At 43.2% G+C, this 27,226-nt stretch overlaps 1 protein-coding gene across 6 annotated transcripts in view; it reads left to right on the top strand.

The window, feature by feature from the left end:
- The first annotated feature begins 4,117 nt into the window (after window positions 1–4,117).
- Window positions 4,118–27,226, top strand: part of LOC147617821 (polyadenylation and cleavage factor homolog 4-like) — a 61,222-nt gene continuing 38,113 nt past the window's right edge. For 4 of the 6 annotated variants that reach the window (XR_015262265.1, XR_015262263.1, XM_086776082.1 and 1 more), the window contains exon 1: window positions 4,131–4,968. Coding sequence is in view for 2 of the 6 variants with exons in the window: in XM_086776082.1 (XP_086632208.1) it covers window positions 4,357–4,968 (612 nt within the window). In the remaining 4 variants the exon portion in view is untranslated. Of the gene's footprint in view, window positions 4,969–27,226 lie in introns of all 6 variants that reach the window. The other 2 variants (XR_015262264.1, XR_015262262.1) reach the window with 2 other exon arrangements.

The raw sequence follows: 27,226 nt of genomic DNA, 5'->3' as shown, positions 1-27,226 counted from the left end.
ATTAAAAGTGTGATTTTCATCATAAAAGATTTTTATGCATAAACATATGCATAGAAATTTTTTTTAATTAAAAGTGTGATTTTCATCATAAATGATTTTTATGCATAAATGGGTGCATAGAAGATATTTTTTTTATATTAAAAGTGTGATTTTTATCATAAAAGATTTTTATGCATAAACATATACATAGAAGATACTTTTTTTATATTAAAAGTGCGATTTTCATCATAAATAATTTATGCATAGAAGATATTTTTTTATATTAAAAGTGTGATTTTCATCATACAAGATTTTTATGGATAAACATATGCATAGAAGATTTTTTTTTTATATTAAAAGTGTGATTTTCATCATAAAAGATTTTTATGCATAAACATATGCATAGAAGATATTTTTTTTATTAAAAGTGTGATTTTCATCATAAATGATTTTTATGCATAAATATGTGCATAGAAGATTTTTTTATATTAAAAGTGTGATTTTCATCATAAAAGATTTTTATGCATAAACATATGCATAAAAGATTTTTTTTAATATATTAAAAGTGTGATTTTCATCATAAAAGATTTTTATGCATAAACATATGCATAGAAGATATTTTTTATATATTAAAAGTGTGATTTTTATCATAAAAGATTTTTATGCATAAACATATGCATAGAAGATATTTTTTTAATATTAAAAGTGTGATTTTTATCATAAAATATTTTTATGCATAAACATATGCATAGAAGATATTTTTTATATATTAAAAGTGTGATTTTTATTATAAAAGATTTTTATGCATAAACATATGCATAGAAGATATTTTTTTATATTAAAAGTGTGATTTTCATCATAAATGTTTTTTATGCATAAATGAGTGCATAGAAGATATTTTTTATATATATTAAAAGTGTGATTTTCATCAGAAATGGATTTTATGCATAAATTAGATGCATAAGAGAAATTCTTTTATTCTAAAAGTGTAATTCCTACTAAATTGGATTTATGCATGGAAAGATGCATAAAGAATTTATTTTAATCCAAAAGTGTCATTCTCATTTAAAATGAATTTATGCATAGGAAGATGCATAAAAGATTGATTTTTATTTCGAAAGTGTTATTCTCCTTAAAATGGAATTTATGCATAAATAGATGCGTAAAGAAATCTTATATCAAAAATAAGAATTCTCTTGTATTCTATAAATAGATATGAGGATGTGAAACGAATCAGATAGATGAAAATGAACGAGGAATAGATGGAGATGTATGAATGTGGAATGTGGATATGGATGTATGGATGTGGATGTATGAATGTGAACGCGAATGTGAATGTATGATATAGATGTATGGATGTGAATGTGGATGTATTGATGTAGATGCGGATGTGGATGTATGAATGAAGATGTAAAAATGGATGTATAAATGTGAATGTGGATGTGGATGTATGAATGTATGAATGTGGAATGTGGATATGGATGTATGAATGCGAATGCGGATGTGGATGTATGAATGAAGATGTGAAAATGGATGTATGAATGTGGATGTGGATGTATGAATGTGGAATGTGGATATGGATGTATGAATGTGAATGTGGATGTGGATGTGTGAATGTGGAATGTGGATGTGGATGTACAAATGTGGATATGGATATATGGGTGTGAATGTGATTGTGGATGTATGGATGTAGATGTGAATGTGAATGTGGATGTATGGATGTAGATGTGAATGTGGATGTGTAGGTGAAATAATGAATACAAATATGAATGTGAATGGATATGAAGTTGATATGAGCGAATGGATGTGATGAGATGTCATGTGAATTAGAATGTGAATGAATAATATAAGATCTGAACGATGTATCTGGTCAAGAATGGATACACATATGATTTGGATTTGGATTAAGTAATATGGATTGATGTGGAAAAATCTGGAAAGATGTGAATTCATTATAGAAATTGTATTTGTGAACTGTTTGTAAATGACTGTTTTATGTCAAGAATGCCGGGGAAGCATTTTGACTGTCTTGAGAATGTGGTGGTGGTGGAGACCTACCTGATAAAGTTGCAACAGCTGACGGAGAGTCAATGGAGGACGTCTCGCGTAGCAAGGTTGGCCGAGGTCTTGACCAGCCTCGGTTCGATTTAAATGGTGAGCTTCCGGTACGGTGGATGAGGGACCAAGGAAGCGGCCTATGAGTGAAGCGCTAGGTGACCTGCAAGGATCCTAGAGGGTGCTGACCATACGGTGCTCGGGCTCTGGGTCGCCGAAGATACCCACACGTGCGTCGTGGAAGATATTGGAACAAGGAGTAAGAGTTGTTTTCTGAAATCGAGTATGGATCTAGTTGATTGACCTTGCTGGTCCTCAACTGATGAGTCCATAGCTCTCTTATATGGATCTGTTGATTGATCTTGCTGAACTTCAACGAGGATTTCATCTTGATTTTTATAAGTGATTATCTGCCGAGTACTATGAGCTAGGAACTATAGAAAAGGCCCCTGAGTGAACAGGTGGTGAGCGTTCTGGTTGCCAATGATGCCATAGATACTTCGATGAAGGAATGATTGGAAATTAAGATTCAATCGGATACTTGGAAGTTTATGATCAGTAACACTATGATTTCATTAAATGACTGAATTAAATACATTTGAATCTAGGAAAAAGGCAATTTCATATTGGGTGTGTAAGTGGTGTGACTAGAGTTAAATTTGCTTGAAAATCCGGCTAGGGGGCCTGGGAACTCTTTTCCCTGGTACCCGGGACAAAACCTAACCAAATTCCTAATTGGATCCCATCACTACAGTGGTTGGGCGGTTGGCTAACCCATGGGACTGGGGATGGGGTTAGGATGGACTGATAGATCCATAAATCGAGACTCAAATTCTGTTTAGTTCGATAGATGAAGTAAATCCCAGACAAAAATTGTTCTATGGAAAAGAATCAATGGCTGTGCCTCTCAATGAGGAAAAAAGCGTTGGTCTCTATGATCCAAGTACAATCTTTTTCCCTGATCTGACTATGGGACTTACGGGTTCGGTCAGATGAGCTCAGTTAGTTAAGGCTTTTGACTACGTTAGGGAAAAGTTATCCTGGTGGAATCGCCCGTGCTTTCCGGGCAAGAGAAGTTTTTCCGAGTTCAGTTTGGAAGAATCGAGAAATCAGTCACCTGTCCGAATATCCGTGGGCGAGGCCCCGAGTGTGGGACCCTGCCCGCGCAAGATGTGCTACTTCCGCTGCTAGCACCCCGAATCCGTTGCACAGTGGGGACAGGGATCCTACATCTTTAGGCTCATGCCTTTTTTTGTATGAAATAGCCTCATGTAGGTCGTGTAGTGAGCTAGACTTATGTCATGCTTGGTGGGCTCACACCTGTAGGCTCATGTCTCTAGGCTCACGAATGTAGACTTACGTCTATAGGCTTACACTTTTTTTTGTATGAACTAGGCCCACGGATTTGATTTTTATAAAATAGGCCTAGTTAGGCACATACTTTTTACGAAATAGGCCTATGATAAGGTATGTATCAAAGAGAACCTTCAAGTCACAATCAACTATGGCCATAATTGACAACATATTCCTATTGATAATCGACTTTCATGTCCTGATAATTGCAAAGGATAAGAAATTTCCTTTGGAAATTGTAGCTGGTCTAGATTGTATGATAGGAAAATCCTTAAAGGCCATGAGTAGGTATGTTCTTGTTGGTACAATATTAGGTATAACTAATATTGTAATCTAGAGGTATACCTACCTCTAGACTCATGTTTGGTTGACTCATGTCTACTAATTGGCTCACGTGTCTGAACTCACGGCTCACATGTGTTTACTCACATCTCTGGCTCACATCTTTTTTCATGAGAATGATCCGGTCACTATTACTAGTCTCAAGCAAGTATGCACACGAAGTCCTTAGTCTTTCCCTATGTGACATTAAGCTCAAGGGAAGGCCATGTCATAACTCACATGTGCAAGTACTCCTCGGAGGGTTTGAATTATAATAGTTTCACATTGGATGGGGCATTCATCAGACAATGTGACTGAAAGCAAGTGAAGGATAGTTTTCATAATTGGCTCGGGTTCGCAATTTGGCCGGGACATGTGAACCCACTCTTAAAGCTTTACTCTCAGGTGGATGTACACGTCACAAGGGAAACAAGGGGAAGAGGCATAGCTGTAGATATTCCAAAGCTCATAGGTTTATAGAAAAGCTTCTTTTTTGCTGTTTTGAGATGGGTTTTCAGAGCAGCAGCAGGAGGAGGAACTTTGAAAGATTGTGGGCGACTGCCAAGAAGATGTATGGGTTAAAACATAAAGTGGCAGTAGTGCCATAGGCTTCGCAGTTTTTTGTCTTGCTTTTGATGCAAGGGCACCATGAATTTTCCGGTTGAGCAGCGACGCATTCTCAACAGGCAGCGAGAGCTTGCAGTGCAGAGAAGAGAGGTAGCAGAAGAAGCAGAAGAGGAAGACGAAGAAGGAGAAGCCGAAGAGGGTATGAACATGATCATGGCTTCGGCGAATCGGTTCAACGAAAACGGAGGCGGAGAGAAGTTTTTTCTAGCGGTGAGCGATGGGTTACCGGCGAAGATTCCCGACAGAGAGCTGCACAAACTCGGCAAAAAGCGGCCGGAAAGCGCTCTCCCAACCCCAGACCGGCGCCTTGACAGTGGTGGAGTAGGGTTTGACAGAGCGTCTGATAGAAGGACTGGTTTTGCAGGGCCTGCTGGGGTAACAGCAGGCAGAGACAGGGACGATGAGAAAGAGAGAAGCAGAGCAGCTGTAGAGGAAGGTCCGGCTGTAGAGCAGCAGAAAGAGAAGGATATGTCTCCTGAAGCCATACAGGAAATTGTGAGCCAGTACAAAATTGCATTGGCTGAGCTTACTGTGAACTCGAAAATCATCATCACCAAACTGACCATCATAGCAGGCGACAACATACATGCTGCCAAGGGTATCGCTGCCATCATTTGTGCCCACATTCTAGAGGTAAGCTCTGGGCTGCAGATGGCTAAATTTTGTGAAGAATCTAACTAGGTATGTATAGCACCCAGTCTCGGAAAGGTCATAGTGTTCCAGCATACTGTCTCTATCTGTTTGTTGGTGAATATCTGCCTTTGGGATTAAGGCATCTAGTGTAGATCACACGAGCGTCAACCTGAATTAAAAAGCTCCTCTTTCCTCCATTTCTTGTATTCTATGTAAACCTGGAATGTGGACGTTATAGAGACTCCGTGACTCGTTAAAAGTCTTCTTGGCTCTCTAATGTGGGTCTATGGCGTTCCCTATTGCATGACATCACTAAGCTGGTGTTTATGATGAGGCCAGATTAATATCAAAGGTTGGGTACTCAGGGATAAACCTGTCTAGAGAGTTGCATATAAATGGCTTAAAATGTAAAGGGACTGTCACAGTCACCTAGAGTCTTTATAAACATAGGCTCATTGATGGGGTTCTCATGAGTGGAAGCTCAGGGAATCAGGACCCGGCCCAGGCCTTGACATATGTTAAGCCTTACACTTAGAGTTTTCAGATGACTAGAGAGAGCTCTGGGCTGTTAGATAACTAAATTTTGTGAAGAATTTAACTGCTATAATATGATCTTACCATGATCGTGCAGCCATTGCGCTCACACACAAATTTCCCACCCTACCGCTTCTCTAGTGCAGGCATGTATAGAACCCAGCCTCGGACAGGTCAAAGTGTTGCAGCATACTGTGACCTGTCTCTATCTGTTGTGAATATCTGCCTTTGAGACTAACATGGAGATACATGCTTGATGTTACAAATATTCAAGAGGGACATGATCCCTAAGGCTTTTAAAAAATATATTTAATGAGCAGTTTGTGAACCGGTTAGTCTGCGTACAACAGCACTGGCTAGTCTTCCATACAGTCCCGGCTACTCTCCATACTACCCTTACTAATGTACATACTTTCTCACCTGTTTCTGTACAGGCCTGCAGCACCCATACTTACTTGCTTTATTGTTTTACTTATACCTCCTGGTCATACTGCTGACCAGGTACATCATCTGTAGGGCTTATGTATGGAGTGTCTAATGCAGTTCTGCCTACCGTGGCACCTCTTTGTGCCTAATGCACCTGAAAGTACCTGCTGCTGTACAGCTCTGTGCATGGCTGTATAGACTGTGAGTGCCCTGTTTTCGGTTCTTACTTGTGGTCCAGGCCGTACCTGCCGTTGTACCTATTTTGTACTTGCTTCCGGACAGAGCATAACTGCTGCTTCTACTCTTTACTTGTTTTGGGCTGCAAAAAGGGTCTATGGTACATTTTGTTCTACAAATATCAAGTTGATGTTGGAAAATATATCATCTCCAGATGGTCTACATGAACCCTAGGATGCTTGTACTGGTGATTTCTACTAGTAGACATCATTTAGGGTTTTTTCTAGCATTTTTATGAGTCTTTTAGGCTATTTATGGCACATTTATGGCTCATGACTGCTGTCGGCCTGCTGCAGCAGCCCGACTTGCTCATATGTGAGGTATACTAGGGTTTTGACCCTTCTCCTCATCTCTCATCTCACTTTTGCATATCTGCTGGAGGTCATTGGCTGTTGCAACTACGGGCTTCCCTCATGCTCATTTTCAGTCGCTTATGCTTGTAAGCACCTACGGGCTTCCCTCGTGCTTATTTTCAGCAATAATCAACTGTCTACAGCCTTGTACTTGTTTTCTCTTTCGAGAGATTTGCTTTCTCTATTTATGTTTCCCACCCTCCCTCCCTTTCTTCTTTCTCTCCTCTTGCTGTGCACAGCTTGAGAGGAGGCTATTTGCTGTTTTTACAGCCCTCTTGCTTCAGAGAAGGTTTTTTGTCAAAGGACATGGCTTCAGGAGATTTCTCTACTGTTGCTTCTTCTCCAGTTGATACTCTAGTACCTTCACAGCCTGGATCCTTGCTCCCGCTCCTCAGGTGGTTCCTCATCCCAATCTTTCTTCTCTAAGTTTCTCTCATCCAATTCTTTCTATTGCTGCCACCCCCACCCATATACCATCCTACACTCCTCAAGTCAGTGACTCCATGAAGCTTACAGCAACCAATTATCATACTTGGTCTTTCTACACTCAGTTATTGTTGGAAGGAGCCGGTGTGTGGATATCCATCTCCATACCTCACTTGGTGGACCCTGCTTTGAGAAGCATACTGGATGCTCGGGCCCGTCTTATCATCATTCATTGCATGACTTCGTCTATAAAGGCACAGTTTGTCTCTACCTGGAGTAATGCTCATCAGATGTGGACGGAGATCCAGAGGAGGTTAACAATACATAAGCTTCTTGGAAATTGCTTGCTTCCTTGATTCTTTTAAGGATCATATTTACTTTTGTGATCCTCTCCCCCCTTTTGAGGAAGTTGTGAGTTATCTCCACGACAAGTGCATACATCGCGGCGGAAAAGGCAAGTCAGAGTTTGCTTTTGTTGCCTAGGACAAGGGCAAAGACAAAGGCGGAAAAGAAAACTCCAACAACAAAAACAAAGACAAAGGTACGGGTAAAGTGGATTCAAAGGAGTCCAAGGACAAAAGCAATGAATGTGGCAGGATTGGTTATACTGAGGTCCGCTTCTTTGCTCGTCGCAATAGCTCTCGAGCAGCCAAAGCCAAATATAAAGCCCAAGATGCTTCCAAAGCATTTGACAAGGACAACACCAATGACAAGGGCAAAGGAAAAAGTTCCAGAGGAGGGATCTGCTAAAGTAGCATACATGGCAGTCATAGATTCATTCACTTCTTCACAGGATTCACTCCTCGTGATCACAGAGATGACTTCTCTAGTAGAGGTCAGTGACACTAATGGATTGGTGATAGTGGTGCTTCTGTCCACATGACCAATCAAGCCCATATCCTGGAGGACTACCAGACTCTCTCTTCTTTAGTTCGCATCGACGACAACTCCTCGCTTCCTATCACCGGTGTTGGTAATGTTTCTTTGGGCTCCTTTGCCACCTCATATGATGTTTTATATGTACCACGGATTTCGTAGACATCATTTAGGGTTTTTTCTAGCAGTTTTATGAGTCTTTTAGGCTATTTATGGCACATTTATGGCTCACGACTGCTGTAGCAGACCGACTTGCTCATATGTGAGGTATATAAGGGTTCTGACCCTGCTACTCATTTCTCATCTCAGAAGGCCGACTTGCTCATATGTGAGGTATATAAGGGTTCTGACCCTTCTTGTAACTCGCGGCGGGTGCCCGGGGGACTAGGGCCTTTGACACACTTGTTGATACCATCAATGCATATTAAAACATTTAAACATAAACAAAACATCCACAAATGCTGAAAATGGAGCTTGCACATGTGACACCGCATAGAGGCCGGAATGGACCGACCCCCCCTCCCCTTGGAGTATTTTATTACCCAAGGAGAATAATATCATGTACAAGCTTTGAGGGCCTTACTCTCCCCACGGGAGATGCCGGATTATCCCTATACAAATGCCATAACACAGCCCAACACAAGGCTACCAAGCCGGAACATAGGCTGTAGAAATGCCGAGCCAACAATATAATCCATATACCTCCGTGTGGGTACTGATTCTTCCCCAAAAACCACGGGTCTTCATGCAATAGAGCTGGTACAACAAGTACAACTCTCCATTCAGCCGGTACAGCAGGTACAATGGCTGGTACAGCAAGTACATTGGTTGGTATAGTAGGTACAGTGGTTGGTACAACCGGTACGGTGGCCGGTACAGTAGGTATAGCAAGTACAAATGCTGGTACAGCAAGTACAATGACTAGTACATCAGGTATGGTGGTTGGTACAGCTGGTACGGTGGTTGGTACAGCAAGTACAAAGGCTAGTACAGCCGGTACGATGGTTGGTACAGCAGGTACAGCAAGTACAAATGCTGGTGCAACAAGTACAATGGCTAGAAATCATAATAAATGATTAAATACCCTTGCCTTCAGTATTTCTTCGCGATGGAAGCCTCCAAAACAGTCCCCAACAGCCGGTATTCTTCATGGGCAGCCTTCAAGAGAGAGAGAAAGAGAGTAGCCATCATTAGGGCAGCCTGTAACGGTGGTAGAGGCTAGTGTGCAGCAAGAGAGCCTCCATTAATGAAGATAGAGGGCTCCAATTTATAGATTTGGGCCTCCCATGAGCTAAAATGGCAAGAGAAGGCTACAATGACAAGTGGAGAGCCACACAATAGCTGAAGTGACAAGTGTGAGGCCACTTGTCTCACTTTGATCCACTTTCTAACAAGTGTCAGGCCACTTGTCTCACTTTGGTCCACTTTCTTGCCACATGTCCCAATCTAAGAGATGGGTCCTTCCATAAACTTTATCTCTAAAAATATTCCAACTGGTAGATAATCTATCATAGGCACTTTGCCAACTCTTGGTATCTCCTCAATTCCAGATGTAATGACGCGAACAGAATTTCCATCGGAGTCGGGCCAAAAATAGCAACTCTCCTAAATTTTAGGAGTGTGGTCCTTTGTATTCTAGGATAATCCCCCATTCCCAAAGCTTGTACTTTCCAAATATTTAAACATCCTGGAGTTCACCAGACCCCTTTCAGATTGGAAAATGTCCAGGCTGGTGACATCCTTCCCAACTTCTTAAAAGTTGTCCGCAACTTTAAGCTTCAAGCCATATATTCAAGATATAATCATGTCCCATCAATTGGGCGAGACGAGACAGTCTCAAAAATCCAATATAACTGAAGAATCCATGTCCCAAAGAAATGGGCGAGACTAAATAAGTCTCCATAATACCAATATCAAAATCATGTCCCAAGATAAATGGGTGAGACAAAAACAGTCCCATAAGTCCAGATATCATAATCATGTCCCAAGATAAATGGGCGAGACAAATCAGTCCCATAAGTCCAGATATCATAATTCATGTCCCAAGTAAATGGGCGAGACAAAACAGTCCCATAAGTCCAGATATCATAATCCATGTCCCAAGTAAATGGGCGAGACTAATCAGTCCCATAAGTCCAGATATCATAATCCATGTCCCAAGTAAATGGGCGAGACAAAACAGTCCCATAAGTCCAGATATCATAATCCATGTCCCAAGTAAATGGGCGAGACTAATCAGTCCCATAAGTCCAGATATCTTAATCCATGTCCCAAGTAAATGGGCGAGACAAAACAGTCCCATAAGTCCAGATATCATAATCCATGTCCCAAGTAAATGGGCGAGACAAATCAGTCCCATAAGTCCAGATATCATAATCCATGTCCCAAGTAAATGGGCGAGACAAAATAAGTCGCCTGCCAACAAGACATCGGTCCACATGACCCTTGGCATAGACATAAGTCCCGTCATGTCCACTTTACCACTTGCACTTCGTGTTGGTACTTTGACCACACACCTTGGATGAGAGGTGGGCTTAAGTAACAAGATAAAACAATCACTCGCAGGCATAGATAACCTAGTGTTCCATAAGTATTTCTGCTACACATAGTTTATAGGCATTTCGGCCACCAATAGTTTGTAGGCATTTCGGCCACCAACTCACACTACCCTCTCAAGTGCCCATGTTCCCTTCCATTCTATTGTTCCACCCACACATGGTAGAAACAATCTTCAAGAGAGCACGTAGGACAAGAGAACACTACACAGGGTATGTTGTGCTTGTCACTACCCTTTGAAGTGCCCATGTTTCCTTCCATCTGCTCTCTATTGTTCCACCCTCACATGGTAGAAACAATCTTCAAGAGAGCACGTAGGACAAGAGAACACTACACAGGGTATGTTGTGCTTGTCACTACCCTTTGAAGTGCCCACGTTCCCTTCCATCTGCTCTATATTGTTCCACCCTCACATGGTAGAAACAAGCTTCAAGAGAGCACGTAGGACAAGAGAACACTACACAGGGTATGTGAATCATGAGTTTCATAAGTCCAATGCATCCCAAATAAAGGGAGCCAAAAGGAATAATCCATCCCACTAAAAGGGAGTCATAAACATAATCCATAAACCTGAGGATGGATCCAAATCCCTAGAAAAGAAGTCCAGGAATCCATAGACCTTGGAGTAGAGGTGGACTTTATCCATAAAAGCATCATATCCATGAGATATCCAAAGATTTCTTCTCTATAAACTCGTCCATAGAAATTGCTTGTGAAGCCCAATATCTATATAAATCTCGTCCAAGAAAGAAATCTCCATGGATATAATCCATCCCAATAAAGGGAGCCATGAAAAGAATTCATCCCATTAAAGGGAGCCATAAACAATGTTTCCTTGAAACCATCTCAAGGCAAACAACAACACCTTTCTCCTTGCATAGCTATACAAGGGTTAGTGAACATCAAAAACACTTCATAGTAAATAGCCAAAGCACCAACTTTGCAAACTCAAAGTATACTTAGCTTTTCTTTGCCAGGTTGGTCATGAAGCCAAAAGAAATATCTTGTCACCATATCCTTAAGATATCCTGAGATATATCTCCATATAGCTTGCCTGTAAGCTTGATAATATAATCCACAATATCCATATGGAAAGGGTGCTAAACGTGTGCACATAAAGCCATCTTCACACTTCCACGATAAAATTCTGTGAATTCATAAATCCTTAGATCAACAAGCTGTCTACTGCTCATGCTCTTGCTTCATAAGCTATGAAGTGGCTGGCCATGCTTAACAGCAATGATGGTAAGTGTGGTCCCCACTTGAGATCTTTTCTCTTCCTTATTGATAGAAGGAAGCCTCCGCTTCCAAGAAAGCCTATGCTCTGATACCAATGTAACTCGCGGCGGGTGCCCGGGGGACTAGGGTCTTTGACACACTTGTTGATACCATCAATGCATATTAAAACATTTAAACATAAAGCTGGACAAAACATCCACAAATGCTGAAAATGGAGCTTGCACATGTGACACCGCATAGAGGCCGGAATGGGCCGACCCCCCCCTTGGAGTATTTTATTACCCAAGGAGAATAATATCATGTACAAGCTTTGAGGGCCTTACTCTCCCCACGGGAGATGCCGGATTATCCCTATACAAATGCCATAACACAGCCCAACACAAGGCTACCAAGCCGGAACATAGGCTGTAGAAATGCCGAGCCAACACTCCGTGTGGGTACTGATTCTTCCCCAAAAACCACGGGTCTTCATGCAATAGAGCTGGTACAACAAGTACAACTCTCCATTCAGCCGGTACAGCAGGTACAGTGGCTGGTACAGCCGGTACAGTGGTTGGTACAGCCGGTACGGTGGTTGGTACAACCGGTACGGTGGCCGGCACAGTAGGTATAGCAAGTACAAATGCTGGTACAGCAAGTACAATGACTAGTACATCAGGTATGGTGGTTGGTACAGCCGGTACGGTGGTTGGTACAGCAAGTACAAAGGCTAGTACAGTCGGTACGATGGCTGGTACAGCAGGTACAGCAAGTACAAATGCTGGTGCAACAAGTACAATGGCTAGAAATCATAATAAATGATTAAATACCCTTGCCTTCAGTATTTCTTCGCGATGGAAGCCTCCAAAACAGTCCCCAACAGCCGGTATTCTTCATGGGCAGCCTTCAAGAGAGAGAGAAAGAGAGTAGCCATCATTAGGGCAGCCTGTAACGGTGGTAGAGGCTAGTGTGCAGCAAGAGAGCCTCCATTAATGAAGATAGAGGGCTCCAATTTATAGATTTGGGCCTCCCATGAGCTAAAATGGCAAGAGAAGGCTACAATGACAAGTGGAGAGCCACACAATAGCTGAAGTGACAAGTGTGAGGCCACTTGTCTCACTTTGATCCACTTTCTAACAAGTGTCAGGCCACTTGTCTCACTTTGGTCCACTTTCTTGCCACATGTCCCAATCTAAGAGATGGGTCCTTCCATAAACTTTATCTCTAAAAATATTCCAACTAGTAGATAATCTATCATAGGCACTTTGCCAACTCTTGGTATCTCCTCAATTCCAGATGTAATGACGCGAACAGAATTTCCATCGGAGTCGGGCCAAAAATAGCAACTCTCCTAAATTTTAGGAGTGTGGTCCTTTGTATTCTAGGATAATCCCCCATTCCCAAAGCTTGTACTTTCCAAATATTTAAACATCCTGGAGTTCACCAGACCCCTTTCAGACTGGAAAATGTCCAGGCTGGTGACATCCTTCCCAACTTCTTAAAAGTTGTCCGCAACTTTAAGCTTCAAGCCATATATTCAAGATATAATCATGTCCCATCAATTGGGCGAGACGAGACAGTCTCAAAAATCCAATATAACTGAAGAATCCATGTCCCAAAGAAATGGGCGAGACTAAATAAGTCTCCATAATACCAATATCAAAATCATGTCCCAAGATAAATGGGTGAGACAAAAACAGTCCCATAAGTCCAGATATCATAATCATGTCCCAAGATAAATGGGCGAGACAAATCAGTCCCATAAGTCCAGATATCATAATCCATGTCCCAAGTAAATGGGCGAGACTAATCAGTCCCATAAGTCCAGATATCATAATCCATGTCCCAAGTAAATGGGCGAGACAAAACAGTCCCATAAGTCCAGATATCATAATCCATGTCCCAAGTAAATGGGCGAGACTAATCAGTCCCATAAGTCCAGATATCTTAATCCATGTCCCAAGTAAATGGGCGAGACAAAACAGTCCCATAAGTCCAGATATCATAATCCATGTCCCAAGTAAATGGGCGAGACAAATCAGTCCCATAAGTCCAGATATCATAATCCATGTCCCAAGTAAATGGGCGAGACAAAATAAGTCGCCTGCCAACAAGACATCGGTCCACATGACCCTTGGCATAGACATAAGTCCCGTCATATCCACTTTACCACTTGCACTTCGTGTTGGTACTTTGACCACACACCTTGGATGAGAGGTGGGCTTAAGTAACAAGATAAAACAATCACTCGCAGGCATAGATAACCTAGTGTTCCATAAGTATTTCTGCTACACATAGTTTATAGGCATTTCGGCCACCAATAGTTTGTAGGCATTTCGGCCACCAACTCACACTACCCTCTCAAGTGCCCATGTTCCCTTCCATTCTATTGTTCCACCCACACATGGTAGAAACAATCTTCAAGAGAGCACGTAGGACAAGAGAACACTACACAGGGTATGTTGTGCTTGTCACTACCCTTTGAAGTGCCCATGTTTCCTTCCATCTGCTCTCTATTGTTCCACCCTCACATGGTAGAAACAATCTTCAAGAGAGCACGTAGGACAAGAGAACACTACACAGGGTATGTTGTGCTTGTCACTACCCTTTGAAGTGCCCACGTTCCCTTCCATCTGCTCTATATTGTTCCACCCTCACATGGTAGAAACAAGCTTCAAGAGAGCACGTAGGACAAGAGAACACTACACAGGGTATGTGAATCATGAGTTTCATAAGTCCAATGCATCCCAAATAAAGGGAGCCAAAAGGAATAATCCATCCCACTAAAAGGGAGTCATAAACATAATCCATAAACCTGAGGATGGATCCAAATCCCTAGAAAAGAAGTCCAGGAATCCATAGACCTTGGAGTAGAGGTGGACTTTATCCATAAAAGCATCATATCCATGAGATATCCAAAGATTTCTTCTCTATAAACTCGTCCATAGAAATTGCTTGTGAAGCCCAATATCTATATAAATCTCGTCCAAGAAAGAAATCTCCATGGATATAATCCATCCCAATAAAGGGAGCCATGAAAAGAATTCATCCCATTAAAGGGAGCCATAAACAATGTTTCCTTGAAACCATCTCAAGGCAAACAACAACACCTTTCTCCTTGCATAGCTATACAAGGGTTAGTGAACATCAAAAACACTTCATAGTAAATAGCCAAAGCACCAACTTTGCAAACTCAAAGTATACTTAGCTTTTCTTTGCCAGGTTGGTCATGAAGCCAAAAGAAATATCTTGTCACCATATCCTTAAGATATCCTGAGATATATCTCCATATAGCTTGCCTGTAAGCTTGATAATATAATCCACAATATCCATATGGAAAGGGTGCTAAACGTGTGCACATAAAGCCATCTTCACACTTCCACGATAAAATTCTGTGAATTCATAAATCCTTAGATCAACAAGCTGTCTACTGCTCATGCTCTTGCTTCATAAGCTATGAAGTGGCTGGCCATGCTTAACAGCAATGATGGTAAGTGTGGTCCCCACTTGAGATCTTTTCTCTTCCTTATTGATAGAAGGAAGCCTCCGCTTCCAAGAAAGCCTATGCTCTGATACCAATGTAACTCGCGGCGGGTGCCCGGGGGACTAGGGTCTTTGACACACTTGTTGATACCATCAATGCATATTAAAACATTTAAACATAAAGCTGGACAAAACATCCACAAATGCTGAAAATGGAGCTTGCACATGTGACACCGCATAGAGGCCGGAATGGGCCGACCCCCCCCTTGGAGTATTTTATTACCCAAGGAGAATAATATCATGTACAAGCTTTGAGGGCCTTACTCTCCCCACGGGAGATGCCGGATTATCCCTATACAAATGCCATAACACAGCCCAACACAAGGCTACCAAGCCGGAACATAGGCTGTAGAAATGCCGAGCCAACACTCCGTGTGGGTACTGATTCTTCCCCAAAAACCACGGGTCTTCATGCAATAGAGCTGGTACAACAAGTACAACTCTCCATTCAGCCGGTACAGCAGGTACAGTGGCTGGTACAGCCGGTACAGTGGTTGGTACAGCCGGTACGGTGGCTGGTACAGTAGGTATAGCAAGTACAAATGCTGGTACAGCAAGTACAATGACTAGTACATCAGGTATGGTGGCTGGTACAGCCGGTATGGTGGCTGGTACAGCAAGTACAAAGGCTAGTACAGCCGGTACGATGGCTGGTACAGCAAGTACAGCAAGTACAAATGCTGGTGCAACAAGTACAATGGCTAGAAATCATAATAAATGATTAAATACCCTTGCCTTCAGTATTTCTTCGCGATGGAAGCCTCCAAAACAGTCCCCAACAGCCGGTATTCTTCATGGGCAGCCTTCAAGAGAGAGAGAAAGAGAGTAGCCATCATTAGGGCAGCCTGTAACGGTGGTAGAGGCTAGTGTGCAGCAAGAGAGCCTCCATTAATGAAGATAGAGGGCTCCAATTTATAGATTTGGGCCTCCCATGAGCTAAAATGGCAAGAGAAGGCTACAATGACAAGTGGAGAGCCACACAATAGCTGAAGTGACAAGTGTGAGGCCACTTGTCTCACTTTGATCCACTTTCTAACAAGTGTCAGGCCACTTGTCTCACTTTGGTCCACTTTCTTACCACATGTCCCAATCTAAGAGATGGGTCCTTCCATAAACTTTATCTCTAAAAATATCCCAACTGGTAGACAATCTATCATAGGCACTTTGCCAACTCTTGGTATCTCCTCAATTCCAGATGTAATGACGCGAACAGAATTTCCATCGGAGTCGGGCCAAAAATAGCAACTCTCCTAAATTTTAGGAGTGTGGTCCTTTGTATTCTAGGATAATCCCCCATTCCCAAAGCTTGTACTTTCCAAATATTTAAACATCCGGGAGTTCACCAGACCCCTTTCAGACTGAAAAATGTCCAGGCTGGTGACACTTCTCCTCATTTCTCATCTTACTTTTGCATATCTGCTGGAGGTCATTGGCTATTGCAACAGTCTCTTATGCTTGTAAGCACCTACGGGCTTCCCTTGTGCTCATTTTCAGCAATAATCAACTGTCTACAGCCTTCTACAGTTTATACTTGGGCCTACAACCTACATTTTCTCTTTCTTTCTGTTGAAGGCTTATGCGAGTGGGGAAGATCAATACACACAATAGGTAGAAGATTTCCGTATATGTGGTATTGAGATGCTTAGAAAATTCTTGGTATTTTGGAAGCTTTGGTTGGATATTGTAGTTGCTGTCAGCATTACATCTTGATATGATTGATGAGAAAAATGTAGATGTAATATGAGTGGTGGTGGGTGCAACTTTTATTTATGCAATTTGTACGGACATGCTTCTACATGCTTCAAATGTGAGGTTTGTATGTATGTGTGCCTTACACCAAGCTGGCTCCCCTTGCCTAATTTGTGCACACTCTTCCATGAGTGTGTGGAAAATAGAGAAGTGTGCTTTGCAAAACGAATGTTTACAAGGTGAGCTAGTGCGTGCTTTGTGGTTTTTAGTCAGTTAATTGTCAGTCGGTTAGCAAAAGTATGTAGAACTGCGAAACTCGAGCATAGCATACTCCAAGGTGGCCTCGAGTGCTAGCTGTCTTGAGGACTCCAAAGCAAGCCACTTTTGTAAGTATTGGATTTTGTACTTGTGAAGCGAGGGTTGGTAGAGGTGAAGAGAGGTAAACTAGCGAAGGAGATGATCGTCTAGATTGAATCAAGGTCACGATGAAAGTGAATGCAAGTGAATGTCGAAATGAGAGGGTCGATGATGGGCGATGGTGTGTGAAAAGATATACCAAATGCTAGATATGAATGATCACTATGGGTGGTGGTGGGAAAGTATAGTCCTAAATATGGCATATGAAGCTCTTCCCATCAAAAAGTCCATGGTGCTTGAGTTGCGTCCATATGGGAAGCAAGTTAGGGTGCTAGAAGTGGGCCAATAGGGCATCCCGTTATAGAGTAAGAGTTGATGCATAGTTCCCATCTCCAGAAGGTATCTATCAAAGGAAGATGTCACGGTGGAAGTAACAAATCGCTATATGTACTGTCATGGCACCTAGAATAGCTAGGTGCATCCACACAAAGAAGAATTTTATTTACGTCTATGTAAGACCCAAAGGGTCTATGAGACCAAAAATATAGTACATGTGATTTGTGAATAATTGTATGCCAACAAAACATGAGAGGAAAAACTAGCTACCGAGAAAAATAGGACCCACGTGAGTTTTGCATGTACAATGGAATCAACACAACCAATCATGTGGTGTCCTCAAGAGCCCAATAGGTGGCATTAATGTTAACCTTTGGTGGCGGAGTTGCTCTATGGCGTTGGAGTATGTTCTCAATCTAGAGGTAGCGAGTAGGTCTAGATATTGAGGCTCATGGATATCTAGCCTCGCTTCTCTCTCTCTCTCTCTCTCCCTCTCTCTCTCTCTCTCTCTCTCTCTCTCTCTCTCTCTCTCGATGAGAGGCCCATCTCGACACCGGCGGAGACTACAACAGAGGATCAGGACCATACTAGCACGGCATGGGAGACGTCAAGTTAGAGTACTCACCATGGAGGACATTGAGGATATCCGCCATGGACTGATGAGAGACATCTTTGGATAGTGATGTATATGATGCTTACCTTTGTTGCTGGAGTTTTCCTCCCCAGATGTTATCCATTAGGAGCTCCTAGTACCTTACTTTTTCTCATAATTATTGTTTCAGTTTCAGTTAGTTGTTTAGTTGTTTTAGCTTTTCTTACACAGACATTGTATCAGATCCACCAATTGTTGTAACCTTTTTGGTCTCATAGGTCATTTTGGCCTTTTGAGGATGTTAATATATCATTTCATTTCATTTCTCTCTCTGTGTCTCCATCATGATGATGTACACATGTTTTGTCTCATATGCCGTTTTTTGGCCTTTACAAGACGTTAATAAAATCTTTCTTTTCTTTCTCTCTCCATCATGGAGTTCCACCTGCCATAGCACTACAACAAAACCCTAATTTTGGTCCTTCATGGTGGACTCCAAGACGTTCAAGTACAAGCTTTGGGAACGGTGATTATCCAATACAAAAGATCTAGCGCATGAAGCTTGTTCTAGGCGCTCAAGATGGTTTCTTGGACACAAAAATGGGCATTGGAGCTCAAGTGTCAAGTGGAAAGCATGTATGGTGAGCTCCCGAGGATTTGGGAGAGATTTAGTATTGAAGCATGGTTCTTCATGGTGCTCACATACATTTCTAATAAGGTGGAATACAAAGGATCACACTCCTAAAATCTAGGAGGGTTACTATTTTTGGACAACCCCCAATGGAAATTCCGTTTGCGCCATTACGCTTGTAAGCTAGGCAAATGGAGGGACTTGCCGAAGCACCTTTGGCAAAAGCTCCACGAGTTGAGATATTTTTAGATATGAAGTTTATGGGAGGGACCATCTCTTAAATTGGGACATGTGGCACATAGTTGTTAGGTACGATACTGTACGAAAATACTTATAAACTTAGGTATTTCCAATTTCGAGATATGGAATATTTTAAAAAGGAGGGAAGCATCATAGTACAGAGGAATCTCAAACAGCCATAGACAAGCAAAAACAAGACCATTATCCCTAAATTTTTTTTAAATTTTTTTTTTGGGAGAAAAACAAATTTTGTTTTGTTTTTTTTTTCAAAAAAACTCACGAGTCTTTACGGTACCGTACGATATTTCGTAAGATATGCTGTCTTACGTCGTATGGAAACAACTATGATGTGGCAAGACTATGGATCAAAGTGACACAAGGAGCCTCACACTTGTCACCTAAGCTCTAGCCTCTACACTTGTCATTATAGCTTTTACTTGCCATTCTAGCCCATAAGAGCCCCAAATCTATAAATTGGAACCCTCTCTCTTCATTTGAGTAGGCTCTATTCTTGCAAACTAGCCTCTACCATGTTGGTTACTCCACGGTTAAGGCTCTTTACCACCACTACTGGTTGCCCTAATGTTGGCTCCTCTCTCTCTCTCTCTCTCTCTCTCTCTCTCTCTCTCTCTCTCTCAGGCTGCCCATGAAGTATACCGGCTGTCGGGGACTATTTTGAAGGCTTCCATTGTGAAGAAATCTTGAACGTAAGGGTATTTGATCATTATTTTATGATTTTCAGACATTGGCCATTTGGTTATATATGGACAGCCATTGGGCACTTGGCACAGCAATTGGGCATGTATTTGAGCAATTGGACACTTGCTATTGCCACTGAGCATGAAATTGAGCCATTGGGCACTTGCTCTTGCCATGGGGTATTGTATCTCAGCCATATTGGCTTATGGACAGCTTATGATTCAGCCGTATGGGTTTATGGACAGCTATGTGGGCTATTGGATAATCTATGTTGGCTGGTATCCACACGGAATGTACTTATTCTCGGCATTTTCATGGGGCTTTTTGATGACAGCTTGTGGATATGAATTATTCATGGTTGTATGCGGATAAATTTGTAGCATGTGCTTGTACATGATATTTATTTCCTTGGGTAATAAAATACTCTGGGGGGTTGGCCCATCCCGGCCTCTATGTGGTGTCGGATGCGCACATCTGTCTTTACAATTTTGTGGAATTAAGTGGCATATGTTTAAGTCTATGGAGAATTTAAGTGTTTAATTGCATTAATGGTCAAGTGTTTTAAGAAACCACTGCCGACCCACTCCAAGTTACAGTTGTTGGAGTGTCTTGTTGTACCTCCATGGGTACTCTAGGGAAAGAATGACGGGGAATGATCGGAGAAAGAAGTGCCTGCAAGAATACCAATCATGCCACCTTGTCCACAAGCCCACTCATCAACTTAGAAATGGTCTAGTGTGGAGAGGCCGGGGCCTGTACCTCTCGTCTCATCTCAAGAAGCTTAGACTCCCCGGGTTATGCCCGAACTCTAGGAAGTGCCATGGATATTGTCACTATAGACCTGAAATCAGCTCCTCCCTAGCTGAGTACTCCATGCTTCAGACTTTGTCTGTGCCTTCTTCGAGTCTGTCCTCCGCGGCTTCTAGTGTGTTAACATCTCCACCCAGGCGCCAAAAATCAGCTTGTGGGAGGGACTGACTAACTGTGCTCCAAAAAATGGCTTTGCCTGTGCGGTGTTTGAAGTGTAGAGGTTAAGGAAACCCACTCTGTCCTCCCCAATCCTCATGATCACCCACTGTGCTCTCCTTGTGACTATGGTGCTTGAATCAATCAATGTTGGTAAGAGCTGCTCACTCATAGAGATGCATACCCCACTCGGGATTCCAGAGGGCCCAAAGGCATGGGGCGAGAAGGTGTGGCTTCTGCCTTGGAGAATTTTCCCGCATCTGTGGGTGCGACCCTCGGAGAGCGATGTGTCACATGTGGAAGCTCTGGGAGTCTGATTGTGGCCTTTGGCCTTCCCAAAAAGAGTAACAAAAGCCTATTCTATGATCTATTCCACCTTGGGGAAAGATGGCTAGCAATGTCCCAAGGCCGAGCCTTTTATTGGCCCAAGCATGCCTAAGCAATTGGCCTACCAACAGTTGGTGAGCAGAAAAATCCACATAATAAAATAGGCTGCCGACCAGCTCCATAAATCCTTACCAATCTGGCCGACAGGGATCTAAGCCCACTTGGCTGCCTTTTGTGTTTATCTGGCCCTGGCATAAGCCTTAGTCTAATCTTTATCTGCTGCAAATCAGGGTTTGATCCTCGATAACTGTCATCATCCCCTGTCTCCACATATGGTCTCCCATACCTGTCATCCTTCCCTTCCTGGCAACCTTTTCATTGAAAACCTTGCCTTAGGTCTTTGAATCCAGATTCCACGCCAAGTCTGATGTAGAGATCTGTGTATCTGTTCCACTTTGTCCCCTTGCCTTCTTGCCCGGTCCTTGAACACAAACATGAATCCTTCTTCTTGAAAACTGATCCTGACACACCTGGCTCCACCCCTTGGATGAACTTCATTCCTTAGAGTGCTCCATAAAAGCTTCTATGGTAGCCCCAATTGGCTACCAACTCATGAAACTCTCCCCTTGGGTTTGCCTGACACAAACCAGCTTCTGGGGGTCTTGACACATGCTACGTTTCTCTCCTTGGACTTGTGCACTTCTTCTGGGACACTTAACAGCCAAGCCTAGTGCTGATACGATGTTGCCTGGTTACCTCACCACCAAAAGATCAAGACACGGGCGATGGTTTCATCCATGCGCGATGCAGTAAGGGTTGGTTGCCATGGGCAGCAACAATATCTCAGAATCAGCCTGAAGCTCTGATACCATTGTCACATGCGGAAGCTTTGGGAGTCTTCTCTCAGCCCTAAGCACTGTATAGGAACCCTTGATGCAAGAACAATCAACGAAGAGAGAGAGAGAGAGAGAGAGAGAGAGAGAGAGAGAGAGAGGGCTGTATTTTCAGTATATTCATAAAGTACAGAAAAGGTACAATGATTGTGGCCTTTGGCCTTCCCAAAAAGAGTAACAAAAGCCTATTCTATGATCTACCCCAAGGCTAACAATGGCCCAAGGTCAGCCTGAAGCTCTGATACCAATGTCACATGTGAAGGCAGAAGGAGTGTTAGGGTTAGGGTTTGGAGAAGCTGCAAACAGGCGTGGAGGCCAACAGAGAGAGAACACGACTTTTGTGTATTATGCTTAATGAAAAGTGAAGTACAATAGCCACATAATAGTGACCTAAAGATATGTGTTCACATGTCCGGCCATAAAATGTGCCGGGTGGACCAAAACACCTATAAACTGAATATAAGTGAAACTAAGCTAAACTGGGGGAAAAAACCTCCACTAACTGAAGTAAAAAGTGCCCCAGTAATCTACTGATGATCACTAGCACTCCTCTGGGTGCATACACAGCATAAAACCCAACAAACCCCCCTAGAGTGATATGTGATCACTGTACATCATCCACCAAAAGGAAACAAATTCAAAGCACTGCGGAATGCTTCAAATTTCGGACGTGGTAATGCTTTGGTGAAGATGTCTGCCACATTCTGATCTGTAGGACAGTAGATCAGACTGATATCTCCTGCCTGGAGTCTCTCCCAAACAAAATGATAGTGAATCCCAATGTGTTTCGTGCGAGCATGAAACACAGGATTCCTGGCCACAGCAATGGCACTCTGACTATCAGTATAGATAGGTGTTGGCTCCTCCACTGAAATATCCATATCAGTCATGAGACGATGCAGCCAAACACACTCAACAGTAGTAGTGTAGGCTGCTCTGTACTCTGCCTCACAAGACGAAGTGGCCACTGTGGTCTGTTTCTTGCTTAGCCAAGAAATGCATGAAGAGCCAAGAAAGAAACAATTTCCACTAGTGGAATGTCTGGTATCAAAATCACCAGCCCAATCTGAATCACTGTAAGCGTATAACTGCATGTCACCCCCCTCAGGATAAAGCAATCCAAGAGACAAGGTACCCTGCAAATAACGGAATACACGCTTCACAGCTTGCCAATGTGACAACCGCGGGCTGTGCATAAATCTGCTCAACTGGGAGACTGCATACTGAATATCTGGCCTTGTATTACACAAGTAAATAAGGCACCCAACAGCCTGAGCATATGTAGTGGCATCAAAGGAAGTACTGTCATCTTGTAGTGACAGTTTTATCTCAGGCTCCATAGGAGTACTAATAGGCTTGCAATCCTGAAATTTAAACTTCTCCAGAAGTTTAGCAACATACCGTGATTGCAACAACCCAATGCCTCTGTTATCCTGCACAAACTGTATGCCCAAATAGTAGTGTACAAGGCCCAAGTCAGACATGTCAAATGTCTGTTGCAGTATCTCTTTGAAAGCTGCAATTTTGTCATCATTTGATCCCATGAGCAAGAGATCATCCACATAAAGACTGATGACCAGCAGATCTGTCGCTTCTTTCTTTACATACAGAGTGGCTTCTGATGGACTGTTCACAAATCCCTGAGTGAGTAGAAAAGTATCTATTTTTGCATACCAAGCTCGTGGAGCTTGTTTCAAACCATACAAGGCCTTTTTCAGCCTGCATACTTTCCCCTCATGACCATGTTCTGCAAAAACCATGGGCTGAAATACATAAACTTCCTCCTCGAGGTCCCCATGTAGGAATGCAGTCTTTATGTCCAACTGGTGAACAACCCAACTACGATGTGCAGCCAATGCAATGACACACCTAAGTGTCGACATACGGGATGTAGGAGCAAATGTGTCCTCATAATCAATGCCCTTCTTCTGTGCATAGCCCTTTGCAACTAGACGGACTTTGTACCTGTCAATGGATCCATCTGCATGTCTTTTCAACTTATAGACCCATTTAGTACCAATTGCTTTCTTGCCTTTGGGCAGATCAACCAAATCCCATGTTTGATTCCTTTTAATAGAATCAAGCTCATCCTGCATGGCTTTGTTCCAATGCACATTATCTCGTGCATCCACAAATGAATCAGGCTCATCATCATCCTGTAAACTGGCTGCCATAACCAGATTCAAATCCATGATGTGTGCATGCTCATTGGTCCTTGTTTCCCTACGAGTACGACCAGCAAGAGGACCCTCTAAATGGCTGTCCTGTAATGTCCTCAAATACCATCTAGGTATGTGTTTGACCTGTGGTGCCTGCTGCCCCATATTTGGTTCAGCTTCTGGCTCATTTTGCTGCTGAATTTCTGCACCACCTACATCATTTGCTGGCTGTCCTGTACCCTCATGAGTTGGATCACCAACTGTGGAATGAAACTCCATAGGTAGTAGGCCTTCAAACACATCATTTTCAGCCTGATTTGCCTCATAACCAGCCATGGATATTTCTGATTTTTCATCAAAAATCACATCCCGACTAGTGAATATCTTCCTGGATAGTGGGTCATATAACCGGTAGCCCTTGCTCTCACGGCTATACCCAACAAAAATGCATTTCGTGGCTTTATCATCCAGCTTCCTCCTCAACTCTTTGGGTATGTGTGCATATGCAAGACACCCAAAGATACGAAAATGCGATAGAGAAGGCTTGCGGCCATGCCAAGCCTCAAAAGGAGTAATGGATACCAATGCCTTTGTGGGACATCGATTCAAAATATGACAAGCACACATGACAGCTTCCACCCAAAAGATATGTGGTAGCCTTTTTGCCTTTAGCATACATCTGGCCATCTCCATGAGTGACCGATTCTTCCTTTCTGCAACCCCATTCTGCTGTGGAGTGTAAGGAGTAGTATACTGATGTTTTATACCTCTACTCCCAAGAAAGGAATTCAGCATATGTGACATATATTCCCCCCCTCGGTCAGAACGGAGAGTCTTGACCTTGCATCCTGACTCTGTCTCAGCAAGTGCTACAAAGGCCAAAAATGCATCATATACCTGTGATTTCTGTGTCAAAGGATAGACCCAGCATATACGAGAGAAGTCATCAATAAATGTTGCAAAATAAAAGCAACCACCTAATGACTTCGTCTGCATGGGACCACAAAGATCACTGTGTATAAGCTACAACTTTGCAGTTGCTCTTAGAGCCTGATCACGTGGGAAGGAAAACCTATGCATTTTTCCCAAAATACATCCTTCACACATGTGATCTGGAGGCTTCTCCATGAGAGGTAGATCTGTAAACATGTTATGTCGCTGCATAAGCATAAGACTACCAAAATTTACATGCCCCATGCGAGCATGCCATAACTCCGCATCAACCATAGCTGGAGTAAGAGTGAATGCATTATAAGCAGACTGATCCACTGGCTGAAATGCATCCAACTGATAAAGTCCATGACATAATGTACCAGTAAGCATCAAGGTCAAGGCATTAGCTTTGTCTCTGACCATGCATTTATCATCATCAAAGTGGACTTGCATACCACAATGTGCTAAAGAAGAAATGGACAACAAATTCTTCTTTATCCCTGGTACATATAAGGCATCTGTAAGGTGGAGAATGCACCAATGACTGAGTAGAGCAGCAAATGGCGTACACAATGCCAAAATGCCCCAAAAATGCCCAAATTTACTGCACCCAAACTGTGCAAAAAACCTGTATAGTTCTTTGCTAGAAAATCTGCCTATTGTGCCTGTAGAATTTCACAGAGAAAATAGTATTGCCCAAAAACAGAATATTTAATGCTTACCACAGATTGATTGAGCAGATTGTGGTACTTATGCAGGTACAGTCCACCAAAAGAGCAAGTACAGTTGACTATATTGTGCAGGTACAGTCGAGTTGTACTTTACAGGGCTGAAGGCGACTGCTGGCATATACTTTGCAGGTACTGTGAAGGTACACTGTAGGCAGGTACAGTCGGGTTCACTGCAGGTACAGTAGCAGGTACGGGCGCTGACAGGCGCAGTCGACCACTGCGGTTCGAAGCTGGTACACGTGCGCTGCAAGTACAGACGTATGTAGCAGGTACGGGCGCTGACAGGCGCAGTCGACCACTGCAGTTCGAAGCTTGTACACGTGCACTGACAGATACAGTCGGCGCTGACTGTATGGAGCAGGTACTGAATGCACGACTCCTCCTGACGGCGGCGAACAGGTACGTGTCATGTGCACAGTGGGTATCTACCGTGTGCTATACGCATGCAAGACTAGTTTCGAGGCTTGGGGAAGCTTGGAACTAGGCAGGCTGATTGACGAGCTGAGTTAGGGATATACTAACGGGCGGGCACCCAAGTATGGACGGGCGGGCGGCCAAGTGTGGACGCCCGATGACCGGCCAAGAGCCTATAAAAGGGTGGCCAAGGTTAGTTATTGGAACATAGAGAGTCTCGCGAGTTTGTGAGAGCTCTATGGTCTTGGAGCCTGGATCTAGTGCAGACGTGCACCTGCTTTATGCAGCCAAGGCCGGCAGCAGTCTCGAGGCCCGCGAGGGCAGCTTCGTGGCGGTATGGGACGTCGCGAGGAGGAGATTGGTCGGCACGTCAACCTAGTTAGCTCAGCTCGTGGCTCGGTGGGGACAGCCAAGACTGTGGGCTCACCCATGGCTGTCATGGTTGGGAGGTGAGTTAGGCCTGCACCCCCTTTGTTGTTGTTGTTCGTTTGTTTGCAGGATTCGAGTTTCGAACCAAGATCGATCACGAGGGGAGATCCGTGGGGATTTGACAGTGGTATCAGAGCATACCTCGTGAACGAGCAAGTCGGTAGGTAGAGAAGAAGAGGTCGAAGTACGGTATGTGTTAAAAAAGCTTGCTGTTTTTTCTGTGCATACTGCAGATTTCAGTTTTGTATGTGTTTTTCCTTCATCAAAGAATCCCATGTTGATGGGAGATGGTAGTTTTGATTGGGTTGATTGCTTTTGCAAAGAAGAGGCCTTGTGTGCAGTCGCATGTACAGTCGTGAGAGAAAACAGAAAAAAAAAAAGGCATGTTGATTTTTGTTGCTTTTTGGCGCATGAGAGAGAGAGCGAGCGCAGAATTGCTTGAATCGTTGCTGGCGGGTGTGCGTTTTGTAGGCAGGCGCCTAAGGCCATGTAGGCCTACGCAGCCTAGCGCAGGCAGCCAGGCGCCTAGGCTTGCGTAGCCAGGCGCCTAGGCTTGCGTAGCCAGGCCTACGCAGCCTAGCGCAGGCAGCCTAGGCCAGGCCGGCGCCCAAGCCAGGTAGGCTAGGCGGGCCAGCGCTCATGCCAGGAACCGGCGCCCAGTCCACGTCCAGCAGGTTGGCGCCCAGACCATGC

The sequence above is a fragment of the Cibotium barometz genome, chromosome 36 (assembly GCF_041138505.1).
Source record: "Cibotium barometz isolate CiBa-2024 chromosome 36, ASM4113850v1, whole genome shotgun sequence".
Taxonomy (NCBI): Eukaryota; Viridiplantae; Streptophyta; class Polypodiopsida; order Cyatheales; family Cibotiaceae; genus Cibotium; species Cibotium barometz.
This window is presented reverse-complemented; position numbering and strand designations above follow the sequence as displayed.